This window comes from Hibiscus syriacus, unplaced genomic scaffold, assembly GCF_006381635.1.
Source record: "Hibiscus syriacus cultivar Baekdansim isolate YM2019G1 unplaced genomic scaffold, ASM638163v2 tig00116958_pilon, whole genome shotgun sequence".
In the NCBI taxonomy this organism is placed as follows: domain Eukaryota; kingdom Viridiplantae; phylum Streptophyta; class Magnoliopsida; order Malvales; family Malvaceae; genus Hibiscus; species Hibiscus syriacus.
In genome coordinates this window covers 711,653-725,290 of record NW_024063484.1, presented here as the reverse complement: position 1 = coordinate 725,290, position 13,638 = coordinate 711,653, and the positions used below count along the sequence as shown (strand labels likewise).

At 32.2% G+C, this 13,638-nt stretch overlaps 3 protein-coding genes across 3 annotated transcripts; all 3 read right to left on the bottom strand.

Annotated features, from left to right (window-relative positions):
• Nucleotides 1–740: 740 nt before the first annotated feature.
• Nucleotides 741–2,252, bottom strand: LOC120189436 (histidine-containing phosphotransfer protein 1-like). Its single transcript, XM_039192722.1, has 6 exons — nucleotides 2,015–2,252; nucleotides 1,759–1,889; nucleotides 1,601–1,669; nucleotides 1,317–1,388; nucleotides 1,158–1,230; nucleotides 741–1,049 (listed from the first exon to the last, which is right to left on the bottom strand). The coding sequence occupies exons 1-6, from the start codon at nucleotides 2,072–2,074 to the stop codon at nucleotides 990–992; spliced, it is 465 nt and encodes a 154-aa protein (XP_039048653.1). The 5' UTR covers nucleotides 2,075–2,252; the 3' UTR covers nucleotides 741–989.
• A 3,291-nt stretch (nucleotides 2,253–5,543) lies between these two features.
• On the bottom strand, nucleotides 5,544–8,910 carry LOC120189605 (receptor-like cytosolic serine/threonine-protein kinase RBK2). The gene is made up of 10 exons (XM_039192839.1): nucleotides 8,875–8,910; nucleotides 8,670–8,748; nucleotides 8,346–8,411; nucleotides 7,159–7,539; nucleotides 6,756–7,007; nucleotides 6,507–6,661; nucleotides 6,325–6,404; nucleotides 6,100–6,235; nucleotides 5,871–6,020; nucleotides 5,544–5,773 (listed from the first exon to the last, which is right to left on the bottom strand). The coding sequence occupies exons 1-10, from the start codon at nucleotides 8,908–8,910 to the stop codon at nucleotides 5,618–5,620; spliced, it is 1,491 nt and encodes a 496-aa protein (XP_039048770.1). The 3' UTR covers nucleotides 5,544–5,617.
• A 228-nt stretch (nucleotides 8,911–9,138) lies between these two features.
• On the bottom strand, nucleotides 9,139–11,988 carry LOC120189435 (uncharacterized protein At4g15545-like). The gene is made up of 9 exons (XM_039192721.1): nucleotides 11,547–11,988; nucleotides 11,382–11,450; nucleotides 10,823–10,879; nucleotides 10,678–10,720; nucleotides 10,380–10,472; nucleotides 9,949–10,176; nucleotides 9,758–9,800; nucleotides 9,486–9,564; nucleotides 9,139–9,393 (listed from the first exon to the last, which is right to left on the bottom strand). Exons 1-9 carry the CDS (start codon nucleotides 11,823–11,825, stop codon nucleotides 9,301–9,303), a joined length of 984 nt encoding a protein of 327 aa, XP_039048652.1. The 5' UTR covers nucleotides 11,826–11,988; the 3' UTR covers nucleotides 9,139–9,300.
• Nucleotides 11,989–13,638: the final 1,650 nt, after the last annotated feature.

Sequence of the window (13,638 nt, the reverse complement as noted above, 5' to 3'; positions counted from 1 at the left end):
AGACCTATCATAAGGTCGGTCGGTCCCGGAGATCTTAGAGAGTTTGAAGCTGACGAGAAAGACTCCCAAAGCTCAGTTTGTCAAGCATTTATTATTCAGGCTTTACACTTGCAGCAAATGAAACAAACTCAACTTTCTACATTGAAGAACTTCCGGGTTCTTGTTCTGCAAGAACGGAACCTCTTTTCACTTGCAGGAAGCATTCATATCATCTGAACTTTGTAGTCAACTGCTTTCAAGTTACTCTTCTTGTTTTTCAAGTAAATATCCAATATTTTCGGCAGCCGACAGAGCGACAGTCCCAACAGATTTATAATTGACATTACAGGAAACATATCCCGAGATGGATTCATATTTAGACAGCACAGTAGTACGTTTGTTTGTCATTTCAATAATCAATTTAGAGACCCCACAACTTTTATGCTGTCCGTTTATAGAATGGATGCCTACCATTGACTCGTTCTCGGAAATAAATGTCGGCCTCGGTAAGAAACGACAAGCTTCGATGATGATCTGATGGGATTTGTTTCTAACAATGGGAAACTTGTAGGAAATGGCTCCATGCTGTCTTTGCATAACATCATATTAAGGACTAAATTGCAGAAATATAGAACACTGATGATGCATTGTTTTCAATCAATATTCCTCACCGCATGTATAAAATATTGTCGAAAAACACGAGCAATGAATAAATCTAGCAATTTCGGCGATTCACAAACCGGATAATATCCACATTAATGGAATAAACAGTATAGAGTTCAAGAGGAAATTATCAACAGAAAGGTAGTTTCCAAGGTTAGGGATGAGAAACTAGTAAGAAACATTCTCATTCTTTCATCAAACATCAAACAACCACAAGCTCACTTGGTAAGTTCAAATAAAAAAGGGAACCTTATAATTATAGAACTGAAGTGCAATCACAAAAACACCAAATGTTTCTACTGTATAAACCGCCCCGGAGTCATGCTTTCCCTTCATGTTTATGGTCTTCAAAAACCCATTTCAATCATCGGAATCGACCCACCGGCCGCCACGATTTGTTGCTCTAGCTGCAGTAGAATCATAAACGGGGAAACGAAGATAAGAAAACCCAGTTTTATAACCTAAGTGCTCTTAAAACTAATCGATGTCCTTTAGGTAAATACAAGTATACAAACCCCGAGAAAAGTTTCAAGCTTGTTCTTCACAAGGTAATACTCATGTTTCACTTGTTGAAGGCATCTCAGGGTCCTGAAAATTTCATAAGACATCGTATTCGAATCTCAAGTTCGAATATATTGTAAATAAGAAGATTTAGACAGAGTAAAGCAACCCACGCATCGATGTTCTGCTCCTCGCAGAAGTTGCGAAATGCAATGCAGGCATCTTTTACTTTCTGTGCACCAATGCTGTTGACACACACACAAAGATGAACCACTGATTCATTAATCAAACAAGAAAATATTACCTTTTTAAAATTTTGATTCTATTTTCATGTTGTTTCACCTCTCAATCACTCGAAAGGTTGGATCTAACAAGTTCAGTCAGGTTTTTCAGTGAAAGTATAGGATTCAGAAGAAAAATAAAACATAAAATTTAAGAATTGTTAAGGATTTTGCACCTGGAACTACTGCCCTTCAATTGATGAACATGAGCATCAACTTTTTTGAAATCAACATTTGGCTGATCTCTGTATAAAAAAAGACAGTTTTTACTCTAAGCTGTAGGGGGGAAACATCCATGGTAGAAAGAGAAAGTGAGACAAGAGTGAGTTCTTACAAAGCCATGGAGAGATCATTGAGAAGTTTCTCAGAATCATCAAAGAAAAGAGAGACAACTTCAACGACAAAGTCAGGGTTGCTCTCATCTTGAAGCTGTTGAAGCTGTAAAAACTGAGCATCCAAGAAACCCTTCTCCCCCCCCCAAAAAAAAAAGACAAAAAGTAAGCAAAAAATCGAACCAAGAACAACAAAACAGAGACAAAAAATAGGGTTTTTTGTTAACAAATTTGTACATTTAAAAACTTCATTTTTACCTCCATAAACAAGGTCTTTGTGTAGTCCACCAAACTTCTTTGCATCTGAGCCACTTCCATTGTCTTTGCCCTTTGTTTCTTCCTCTCTCTCTCTCTCTCTCTCTATGCAAATATAAAAAAGTTTTTCCAGATACAAAAAGCTTAATGACCCAACAAAGAAGAAGGGTTGTGGCTTAAATTTTAGATCTTTGGCGTTGAAATGAACCAATAGATGAGCTCAATAGCAGGGTATAAATGCTTTTGACAAAGGGATTCGATAACAAAAATCCAAAATATTATTCCCTTTGCTTATTTTAGCTGTTGGTCTACTTGTAGTCTATAATGGGTGGGTTTTCCTTTTTATCTGGATTTGTGATTTGATTGCAACTGTTACTCTTTCATTTGTTTTGTGTCTTTTTCTCTTTATTTATAACCATTTTCAAAGAAAAAATTGTAAATTTATTATTAAAATATTATTAGATTAGAATGAAACAAACTATCTCAATTTTCTGTATTACATTCACCACTGTATGCTTTTCAACAAGTTTTTTTTTATTTAATTACTTTATTATTTTAGAAAATTTATATTTCGAACATTATTTTAACTGAAGTTAAAATATAATTACATACTTGAATTAATTAATTTATTTTAAATTAATATCTAACAAAAATTTATTCTCAAATTTATATTTAAACTAATCAGATTTTTTAAAGTAGATATGCAAAAAATTATTAATAAAATGATATTTTTAGACATAAAATTTATGATATTTGATATCTTAGATATTTCATTAAAAAATGTATTTTTTTCCTAATTTTACATAAAATATTATTATTCACTCATATGAATAATTTGATAACATCGAATAGAATACTCTATGATAAATTATGTATTTAATCATCTAATTACGTGTGTGGTTATGTTTTGACCATCTAATTACTTTTCTTTTTAAATCATATTTAATCATTAAATTACGTTTTGATTTTATTTTAATTATATTTCATTTAATATTTAATAATAATATTACTGTATTAGTTCTATTGAATTTTTTTATACATATAATTAAAATATAACATTAAATATAATTTTAAAAAATTGCATATTTTAACCGTAATGTATTGAAACCTAAAAGTGTTTATTTGATTTTTTTAATTAATTTATTTGAGATTGTGGTGGTAGTCCATGCCACGTGGCAGGGTGATTCGTATGAGCTACTTGGTAATAAAATTGATTTGAAGCGTTGACCTCTCCACGTTATGACACTAATTTCAATCTTTATTTTCTTTAATATAATAATTTTGAAGATATCCACAGAATCTTGTTAGGATACAACAAGATTTGGTACAGCTAATCTTACTTCTAAATTAGTTGTCTTTTATTTAATTTTTACATAATCTGTATAAATAATTATTAAATTATATTAAAATAATTTTTTATCATTAAAATTTTAAAAGTTATAAGATAATTATTAAATTATTACAAAACATTCACTATATATTATAAAATAAAGATAAATTTTGATAAATTTAGAGATTATTTTATAATATTTTGATAAATTTAATTACTATTTCATAATTTTGATAAATTTAATTACTATTTCATAATTATTCAAAAAAATTATAATTTTATAATTTTTAAAATTTTAACAATTTATTTTAATTTTCTAAATTAATTTTCTTTTATTCAATTTTTATATAAATAATCATTAAAGTATATTAAAATAACTTTTATCACTTTAATTTTATAAATTATAAATAATTATTAATTTTATTAAACTATGATAAAAAAAATCATTGTAGATTACAAAATAAAAATAAATTCAATAATTATTTCGTAATATCTCAATAAATTTAATAATCATTTGATAATAAATTAATAAATAATAATAATTATTTAAAAATAATAATTATTTTATAATTTTTAAAATTCCATAATAAAAAATATTTCAGCATAATTTAATAATTTTTCTTATTTTTGAAAAATATTTTTCTAATTAGTAAATAAGAAACCGCTAGAGCCAAGATATGTTTTTCTTTTCTCGTATGTGATGTCTACCCTTTTAATTTATTTTCAAGGGACAACCAATGAGGTCGAGATAGAATCCTTATCGTTTGTTATATTTAATTGATTTATTATTTTTCTATTTTAATATTATATCATTGAAGATTTCATTCAATGTTGTTATGATGGATATTCCATTGCACTTTGGCATATAAAATCACAAAAACTTGTCCTCCATATTGTCTTTGGCAGAGATGGACGGTGGGACGGTTATCGACTCTTTAAAATTTAAAATTATTATATATTTTAGATTTTTTTTAAAAATATTTTTTTTATTTTTTTAGAATTTTTAAAGGTTGTTTCATCTTAAAATTTTAAAAATTTACTCTTTTTAACGTAAAATTATGTGTTTGTCCCCCGTCTTTGAAAGATGCAATTATATTCAAAAGTTTAGGGATTAATTTAGAACAAAGGATATAGTTTAGGGATGAAAATAAAATATTTAAATGTTTGGGGACTGACTTAGAATGATAGCTATGGTTTAGGGATGAAATTAAAATATTTAAAAATTTAGGAACCAATTTAGAAAGAGTATCCTTTTCTGAATACATATGATGAAATTAACTCTTTATAAACTTCTATTATACTTTAACCCTAAATATAACAACTGAGAAAAGATAAAGATTGAACCTTTCAGTAGCAGCAGATCAAGTGATCGCATTTGAGGCGAACGAAAAATGACTCGAATCATGTCATATTCAAGTAGAAATTTTAAATATTTAGATCAAATTTGGACCAATAAAAATTTTATCTTTATCTAACTCATCTCTAATTATGATTATGATTCACCAAACTATTTTATATTTGAGAACTAAATGGTATCATTGTGATTTGTGAGAATCTTATGGGGAATTTGATTTGTAGAAGATAAGATTCTAACGTTTAATTCATCCATACGTAAAAATTTATTTAAAAATTAATTTTATTAAATTATTTTTGTGATATATATATATAATAAATTTAACTCCTAATGTAGACTAAAAAGTTTCTCATAAAAAATCATAAATTGTCTGTGTTGCACTATATAATTAATATATTAAATAATATTTGAAAAATAAATTTACGTAGGTTTTTATTTAAATTTACATTGTTATATATATATATATTATATATATAATTTATTTAATTATATATAAATTTATTTTAAACAATTTTGTTAAGAACCAAAATAAAATAATGTTCTATCTTGTTTTTATGTTTAGTTGGGATAATTATAAGGGAAATATATATTCAAAATCTTTATTAATAATTGACAACACAGACACACCTTGTAGATGTATCTGCTCAAGCTCAAGACCTTAAGGGAATATTATATTCCCTTTAACCACTATGACCGCTTGATGCATTTAAAATTAATGATTAATTTGGGGTGAATACAAAACAGTATTTATTCAAAGATTACTCTTAATCATTTAACAAAAAAAAACGTTTATACCCCTACATAATGCTCAAACTATGGACTTCAAAGGATAATAACAAAGATGTGTGAAATACAAAAACATGTGTTTATATTATATTTTTCACATGGACTTTTTCTCCTTGTTTCAAACTGTTTTAATCCCTCAAACTTTGTTAATCTGACTATTTTGATCATTCGAACACTTGGTTAAGTTATATTCTTCTGCATCGAAGATCTCTTCGGAGTAAATCCTCCGATGAGCGGACCGTTCTTTCAGCATCTCAAGGCAGCAAACATCACCTTTAAGGATGGCTAAAGCCTGCAATGAAATGCAATGTTTGAATCATTCCGGGTTTACAACATTCTTCAGTTTTACTTATTGCAAGTAAACTTGTGATGAAAAGGGAAGGACATGCCTGGCTCATTTGGGGTCGATCTATCGCGGACTGATCTATACAGATCGAAGCTGTTGCAATACAACGTTTTAACTCGTCCAGGTCATAGTCATCCCCCAGAGTTGGATCAATGAGCTCCTTGATTTTATTCTCTGCAATCAATGGTTTTGCCTGCAAGACGAATAAGTGGATGACTCGGAGTGCGTATCTGATACGAGTATAAATTCTCTTTTTGGTAAACCAAACCCACCCAGATAAGAAGGCTTCGGTGTGAACTATCGACGGCTTGCCTCCCTGTGATGAGCTCCAACAACAGTACGCCGAAAGCATAGACATCCGTTTTTTCATCGACTATGCCGTGCATGAACAACTCGGGAGAAAGGTAACTGCGATGACATAGATTCTTATTAACATTCGCATACAATAAAAGAACTTTTCGATGTACAGAAACCGAGTGAAGTTTTAAACTATGAACCCAAATGTGCCTTCGACTTTAGAGACGGTATGATGGGTCCATTGATCAGGAAACCACTTTGAAAGGCCAACATCTGAGATCAGCAATTACGTTGGAAATTCAACCATAAGCAAAGGAACATCTTAAGTAAGACCTTTTTATCTGCAATTCTACAGAATTCTAAGTTAGAGTTCGAGTTTTACCTGAGCATCAAAATGCTCTGAAAGCAATATGTTTGCCGCCTTGATATCTTTATGGATAATTCTTCGCTGGCAACCTTCATGAAGATAGCCAAGGCCTTCGGCAGTCCCTACAGCAATCTTGAATCGGACGCTCCAATTCAGTTTCTCCCTAGGACCTGTATATGAACGATGACAAGTTTAACTGCTAATTTCTTTTTTTATATGAACTTGTGAAGAAACCAAACTTAAGAGGTTTTGCAGAAAACAAACCGTAAAGTATCGACGCCAGGCTTCCATGGGGAGACAATTGAAGAACAAGGTGCATTCCCCCTTCAACACCATAGCCAATCGTTTTAGCAATATTGGGATGATCAACATGAACTATAATTCCAAGCTCGGACAAGAAATCAATAGTCATCTCTTCTGGTGAACCTTTCATTAGCTGCTTTACCACAACATACATTCCGGTTTTCAGTTGCCCTTTGTAAACTTCTGCATACCCTCCTTTCCCTATCAAATTTTCTTCTCAAAAACAATGGCAATATGAGTGTTTGTCAGCCTAGTTGGTCAATAAGAGAATGTCATGGGAACATTATTCTTTTTCCAAGTGGAAATTCGACATTATAACCAGATCAAAATTACAAAAACAATGATCATGTAGGAGGAAATATACCATCACTGAAGTTATCGGTTGCTTCCTCAAGCTCCGAGAGCGAAAAGTTCTTCCAGGATGACTTAAAACAGCTTAGTTCTGCATTCAAAGTCGACTCTAGTGGTGGAACCATGTCATCTCCGCTTCTTTTGCCCTTCTTTAGCAAGACTTGAGAGGGGATTCCGGGTCCCTTTTTCAGTAAACCAAAAAAGCCACGCAGTTGAACTAGACTACCCAAACTTGGGTAGCTTTGAGAACCGGTTGTCTCAGATCCCGCAGGTTCTTCTGATGCTTCACTTCTAGGTTCGATTGATTCTGCAATACTTGTTGAGCAATCATCCCACGCAGCATCCGGAGGCACTGCATCAATTTTCTTCACTTCGGTGTTTAAAGATTCCAAGCCTAACATCATATAGGATCTAACATTAGAATATCTATTATAGTCTCTAAACCATATTAACTCCGAAGAAAATAGAAAGGATGATTGAATACCAAGAGATACAACCGTGGCTGAGAAACCGACTCGATGTAAATTCCTCACAAAACGAAGAGGCTCCTATATGGTCTTGTCAGTGATTGTTCTATTGGACCTTTTTCCGGCAATGGATGGTTCACTAAAACAAGAGGAGAAAAGATACAAACAGATGATACTATCAACGAGGGGAAAACGAATGGCAGTATGAAACAATATGGCAAGAAATAAACAAAAAAGCAGCATGTCAGTTAGTATAAACAGTGACAAGAAATTATCAATTAAGCATGCCTCGAAGACGAACATAGATTGCCGAAGTATAAATCTAAGATGCATAACATGTCCAAAAAACGTGTCGAACACATACATATCGGAGTCCGAGTAAGAAAAATTCTGTGTCTATGGAGAAATAAATCTAAGGTCCTTATGAGAACATGGAAAAACATTTTTTCGAAAATGAACATATCCATGTTGAACACATACATAATGGAGTCCGAGTCATACAAAATTTTCTTCTATTCCGTTTTGAACATAAATACACACGCATTATATGTAAAGAAAATTGAAATCATCAAAGCATAAACAGATTTGAAATCATTGGAAACATAAGAGCCTTAATGCAAGAAAGCCAAAAAGATCATTCAAAAATATATAAACAAGTAAAACCCAATGCTGCAAAAACACAAAACACATGGAAAACAACCAGGATCAGAAACAAAAATCATATACAAAGTACCTTGTATTATCAGAAGCTTCATTTGCATCCCCCATGGCTTTTCAGAGATGGTCAAACCAGGGAGACCTGAGAAGCCAAAAGATTAGAGAAAGAGAGAATGATGAGAAATATAAGAAATGGAGTAGAGGGTTGCCATTATTCTCTAAGCTTTCTTTAATATCCATATAGTTTTCTTGACAGATATCTCTTTGTGACTAAAAGTAGGCTTTCTCCCATCTCTTCATTCTTAATTCTTAATTCTTAATTCATCCCCTTTTTTTAGCAGAAATTCAGATAAAAGAGTTACTTTTTAAAAAAATGAAAAAAAGAAGAATAAATTTGAACCTATGTTTAGCAAATCTGACAAGTTTGGGTCTTTGACACGTGGAAGAAACCACCATGTTTCTTTGTCTTCTTCCACTTTCTGTTTGTAAGCATTTGCCAAATATATTTTGCTGATAATTCAACCAGCAAAACACTTTTGGGGTTATCTTTGAATTTTAATGCACTGAACTTGAGGGATTATCTTACTCTTTGTTTACTCCTTTACCTTCAAAAACTGCTGTTGGAAAGAAACCAGATACATATTCAACCAATATCGCATAAATTTTTGTTTATGGTTTTTCATTTTCTCCCTCTGCTAAAAGGCTACATAAGCCATACAATATGCAGTGCTTAATAATGACACAATGCTTACTGTCAAACCAGCAAAAAATTATGATCCTTAATACGAAATGCAGAGGAAGACGGAATATCTTCAGAACGGTTGGAGTTCAAAGATTCAAATCTCAACCTTTGACATACAGTTTGATGGTTTTTCACCGATGGAACAACGGATGAACAAATTTATAGCCAATAGGAATTAAGTTTTTTTTTGTTAAGTTGTCAGAATAGATGCTTTATTAGGTAACTTTACACTAAAAATTTTACTAAATAAATCACAAAGTAGAAAAAAACCGATGATTACTCGGCTGATTTAATGGACATTGCGATTGATCAAACCCTCAAATATTGCATACAGATCTCTGTTATCCGGGCCGAAAATCTCCTCTGCTTTCCTTAAAGTCTCCTGGATAAGTCAGAGATAAAAAATGGAGATGAAAACTCAGCAACGAGAAACAAATAGAATGAAGAAAACGTGTGAGACAAGAAGTTGCATACTTCTCTCGTTTGTTTTTGGGAGTTTAGTTCTTTAACATTTGTCAGGAATGCACCAAACTGCTTATATGACAAGCGGCTTCTGATGAAACAAGTTTGGGGTGAGATACGAAGCTATGCAAAACTTGAAAGCCGGTAATGTAAAATGAGAAGCAAGAACAAACTACAAATCAATTCGAGCTATATGACCGGATACATAGATTCTTCATAATTCATCATCCACAACAGCTGACTCTTTCTGCCGTTACAAGTTCTTGTAATACAGATATATTTACCTCACTTGACGGAAGAACTCTTTTCCATCAACCCGAGTGCGACCTGGAACATATCACTAAAAGATGTCATGATATTATATGTTAAATACTATAGAATTTGCAGGGAAAGTAGTATTGCAGAACTACACATCTAGCTCTACAAGCAATTAGATTCTCGATAAGGGCTTATATTAGAACAGTTTCGAACTAACCAGACTGTGATCCGGAATCGGTGCTTGATACTGATGACCTGTCATCAAACATGCCTCTTGAGGTAGAAAATGAAACTGCATGCCTCCTAGGAGACACTGGCTTAGAAGTCCTTGTGGGAGATGCAGAGGCTGACACACTTGGTGGGGAACCTGGAGGAGTCATCCGAGGTGTGGTTGTTTGTGATGCTAGCAGGAGGCCATGAGGTATGGCAGGTCTCGAGGGTGCCGCTAAAATGGTATCCAGTAAGAGAAATAGACAAAAGGATTAGGGGAAAAGAATAGATCTCAGTGCACTCAGTTGCAATCATTTGAATTTTTCTTTTCATGATAACAGACATGCATGAACAAAATATCCATAAGCACCGAAACAGAAGATCCTGTTTATGAAAAATTCTACAGCAATGGCAAAATGAACATAGACTGTTATGTACCATCTGTGTCACGATCCTCCGTATATGAATTTCCTGTATCAGAGTACTGGCTGCGCATTGAAGCAGTTCTTGAAAGCAAGGCGGCAGCATCTTCTGGAAAGTAGAAAAGAACCAGGGATTAACATCATAAGGAAAGGACAAAGACTTGAGCACAGCAAGTAGCTTATGCATTAGACAAATAACTGTAAGGAAGGCACCTTGAACCAAAGGAATGAACATTCAATCTATATTATAGATAAAATGCACAAATGAAGTTCAAACGAGGTCGTCTGAGTGAATAGAAAAAAGAAAATCTTACCTGATGGTGTTGGCTTCGCTACGATTGGACGACCCCCTGTGGCCTGTAGCAGAAACAAAGATTAGCAAGTCAGAACACTTTAAAGTATTATCCTAAAAGGAAATCCCGGGAAGAACCAACAGAGCAATCTAGTGGGACTACTTACAGAACTTTCTTCATCGTCTTGAAGCGATTGCATAAGCTTCCTTCTAAAGACCTCCAACTGCACATTCTCGAAACAGTCGAACCTCAGACTACATTGTCTAGTAAAACCCTTGAAAACTACTTCCCAAATTCCCTAACACCATTTAGCTTAAACCACATACCCTCGATATTTCATATGAATCAATTGAAGACCACATTCAAATTTAGAAAATTCTCATCTTTTTTATGCAACACACATATAATCAACAAGATGAAAACATTCAAAAACATCAATAAATTCTTATGTCTCCCCTTATCAACAAATTCAAGAAGGAACTATGGTAACAAAAATTTAAAGTGAACCCTCTACTTTGCATGAAAATAAAAAATTCTTCAACATTTCAATATTTCCTCCCAGTAATTAAGTTTCACTAACAAAAAGCAAAGCTTCATTACAATTTCTAACCAACTACTTAACTATGTTAAATAAAAAACCCAGTTATGAACCCAAATTTCCCAGCTTCAGACAATCAATCAACAAAAAACACAGACATGTAATGAAAACCCCATTAACATTTAACCTTGGAAACATCTCTCTGAAGCTTCCTTACAGTATTAGAAAGGGAAGCATTATCTTTCAACAAGCTCTCCTACCAAAGAACAAAAAACAGAGAATTCAATCATTTAATTTCTAAAGAAAAAAAAAGGAAGAAACTAATCAAAAGACAAACTCAGACAGGACTTACCTTCTCCTGGTCTACATTAACGAGCTTATCCGAGGTTTCAGACAAAGAAGCCTCGAGGGCTTCGATCTGGGCACACAAATCGGCGATTTGTTGGTCTTTCTCGGCAAGCTTATGTTTAAGAGAAGAAGACTCGGCTTCAAGTGAAGAAACGCGCGTGGAGAGAGCAATGGAGGTGATCTTACGGGCCACATCGAGTTGATCGAAAGGATCAGACGGTAATACTTGCAACACTTCCTCGGGAAGATCGAAAGTCGAACCACCCGATTCATTCGCCAACATTGTTTTTTCCTATACACTATTCTATTGGCTTCCTTTTTGTTCCACTTTTCTTTTTTTACATATTATATGAAGAAAAAAGATACTGAGAAGTAATCGGATTAGATTAATCGTATAAGTGGTGGGATTTGGATTTCGGACATGGGGTTGAGAATTGAGAATGTCAGACTGTGTCGGTTTTTTCATATTACATTTGTTGTTTTCCTTTCAGACATGACAGCAAACATGTGGCCTGCGAATAGATACGCAAAGGACAAAAAGTTTCAAGTGGTCTGCTTTTTGAGCTGATTTCTATCCTTTCTGGTTCAGAAGCAGACACAGATTGATTGGTCTTGAAATGACGTCTAGAATCGGCCATTGGAGAACTTTGAAGCTCTGTCGGAGTTCTTTTTCTTGGGCTTCTGTTGATATGTAATTTCAAGCCTTACAGGCTTCAGTTTTTATGTTTGGGTTTAGTATACAACTGCTTCTGCTAGGATCATTTGACTGCAAACATGTTTTTGAGAGAAATGTTAGTGGATCATGTCCGGTCCAATAAAATTGAACTGATATTTAAAATTAAACATAATAGTAAATTTATTTATTAATGTTTATAATTTTTTTATCAAAATATCTCCTATTTTTTAGTTGAATTTGATTACCGATTTTCAGAAAGAAAATAAAGCTAAATTATTTTTAACGAAAATGCTCATTAAAATATTAAAATTTTAAATATTTTAAAATGGCAACTCATGTGGTATTTCTCATGTATTTCATGCTATTTTTTTCGATTTTAAACTCATGTAAGGGATAGTAATTTAACCCGAAATCAATAAATTTTAATTTGATTTAATTTTATCAGGTCATTTAAAAAAAACTTAAGTTTAGTTCAAGTGTCAGATTCGAGTGAAGGGTGAAAAACCTTCAATCCAACCTGATTTGAGAGTATTAGTATACTTTTTCTTATAAATTTAGAGATAATTGATATAATACATCCTTTTTCTATATCTTTTTTTAATTAGGTCCTAATTGTATGTTGAATAAATTGAGTTTATACTCTTAAAATTTAAGTTAGATCACGTTTGAATAGAAGAAACATGTTCTTTGGGTCGGATCGAATTCAGGTAGATAATATATATTTTTTGGATCGCGTCGAATTGACCAACAACTTAACCTAACCCGACTCCTTGCCATTTCTTCTCATGCATTTAGTTATATGTTGGTAAAACAAGTGCATATTAATATTGGCCGTTAGGTGCATTTTTGAGTGCTTGAATGACCTTTGAGCTTTACTTATTTAATAAGACAACTGAATCATATTACTTGAAGCTCAAGTAGGAAAAGAGTTTCGAAACTTTTAACTTAGTTTCGAAATTGATGTTGATGAGTTTTGAAAATTCTCCAATTAATTTCGATACTGATATTTTAGAAGGTTTAGTAATTTCGAAATTTTTGATCAAGTTTCAAAACTTATACCTCTAGTTTCAAAACTCCTTCTAAGAAAGATTAATCTTTTTTTGTTTCAAACCTTACAATGTTTAAAATCTAAAATTTAGTCCCTCAAATTTTTAATAAGTGATAAGATAATCCTTAAAGACTTCTAAACTTATATTAACTTGATTAAAGTCATTATTGGTCTAAATATTAATCGAATTAAACTTTAGAATAATTTATGAGTTAGTCTTAAAACTTTTAGATAATTATACTTTAGTCACTTATACTTAAAAAAAATCAATTTGATCCCTAATAATTATCAAAGTTTAACATTCGTTCATTAAGGATGTATTTGCTTTAAAATGAATCATTAATATTATGCATGATCTATGTTGCTGATGTG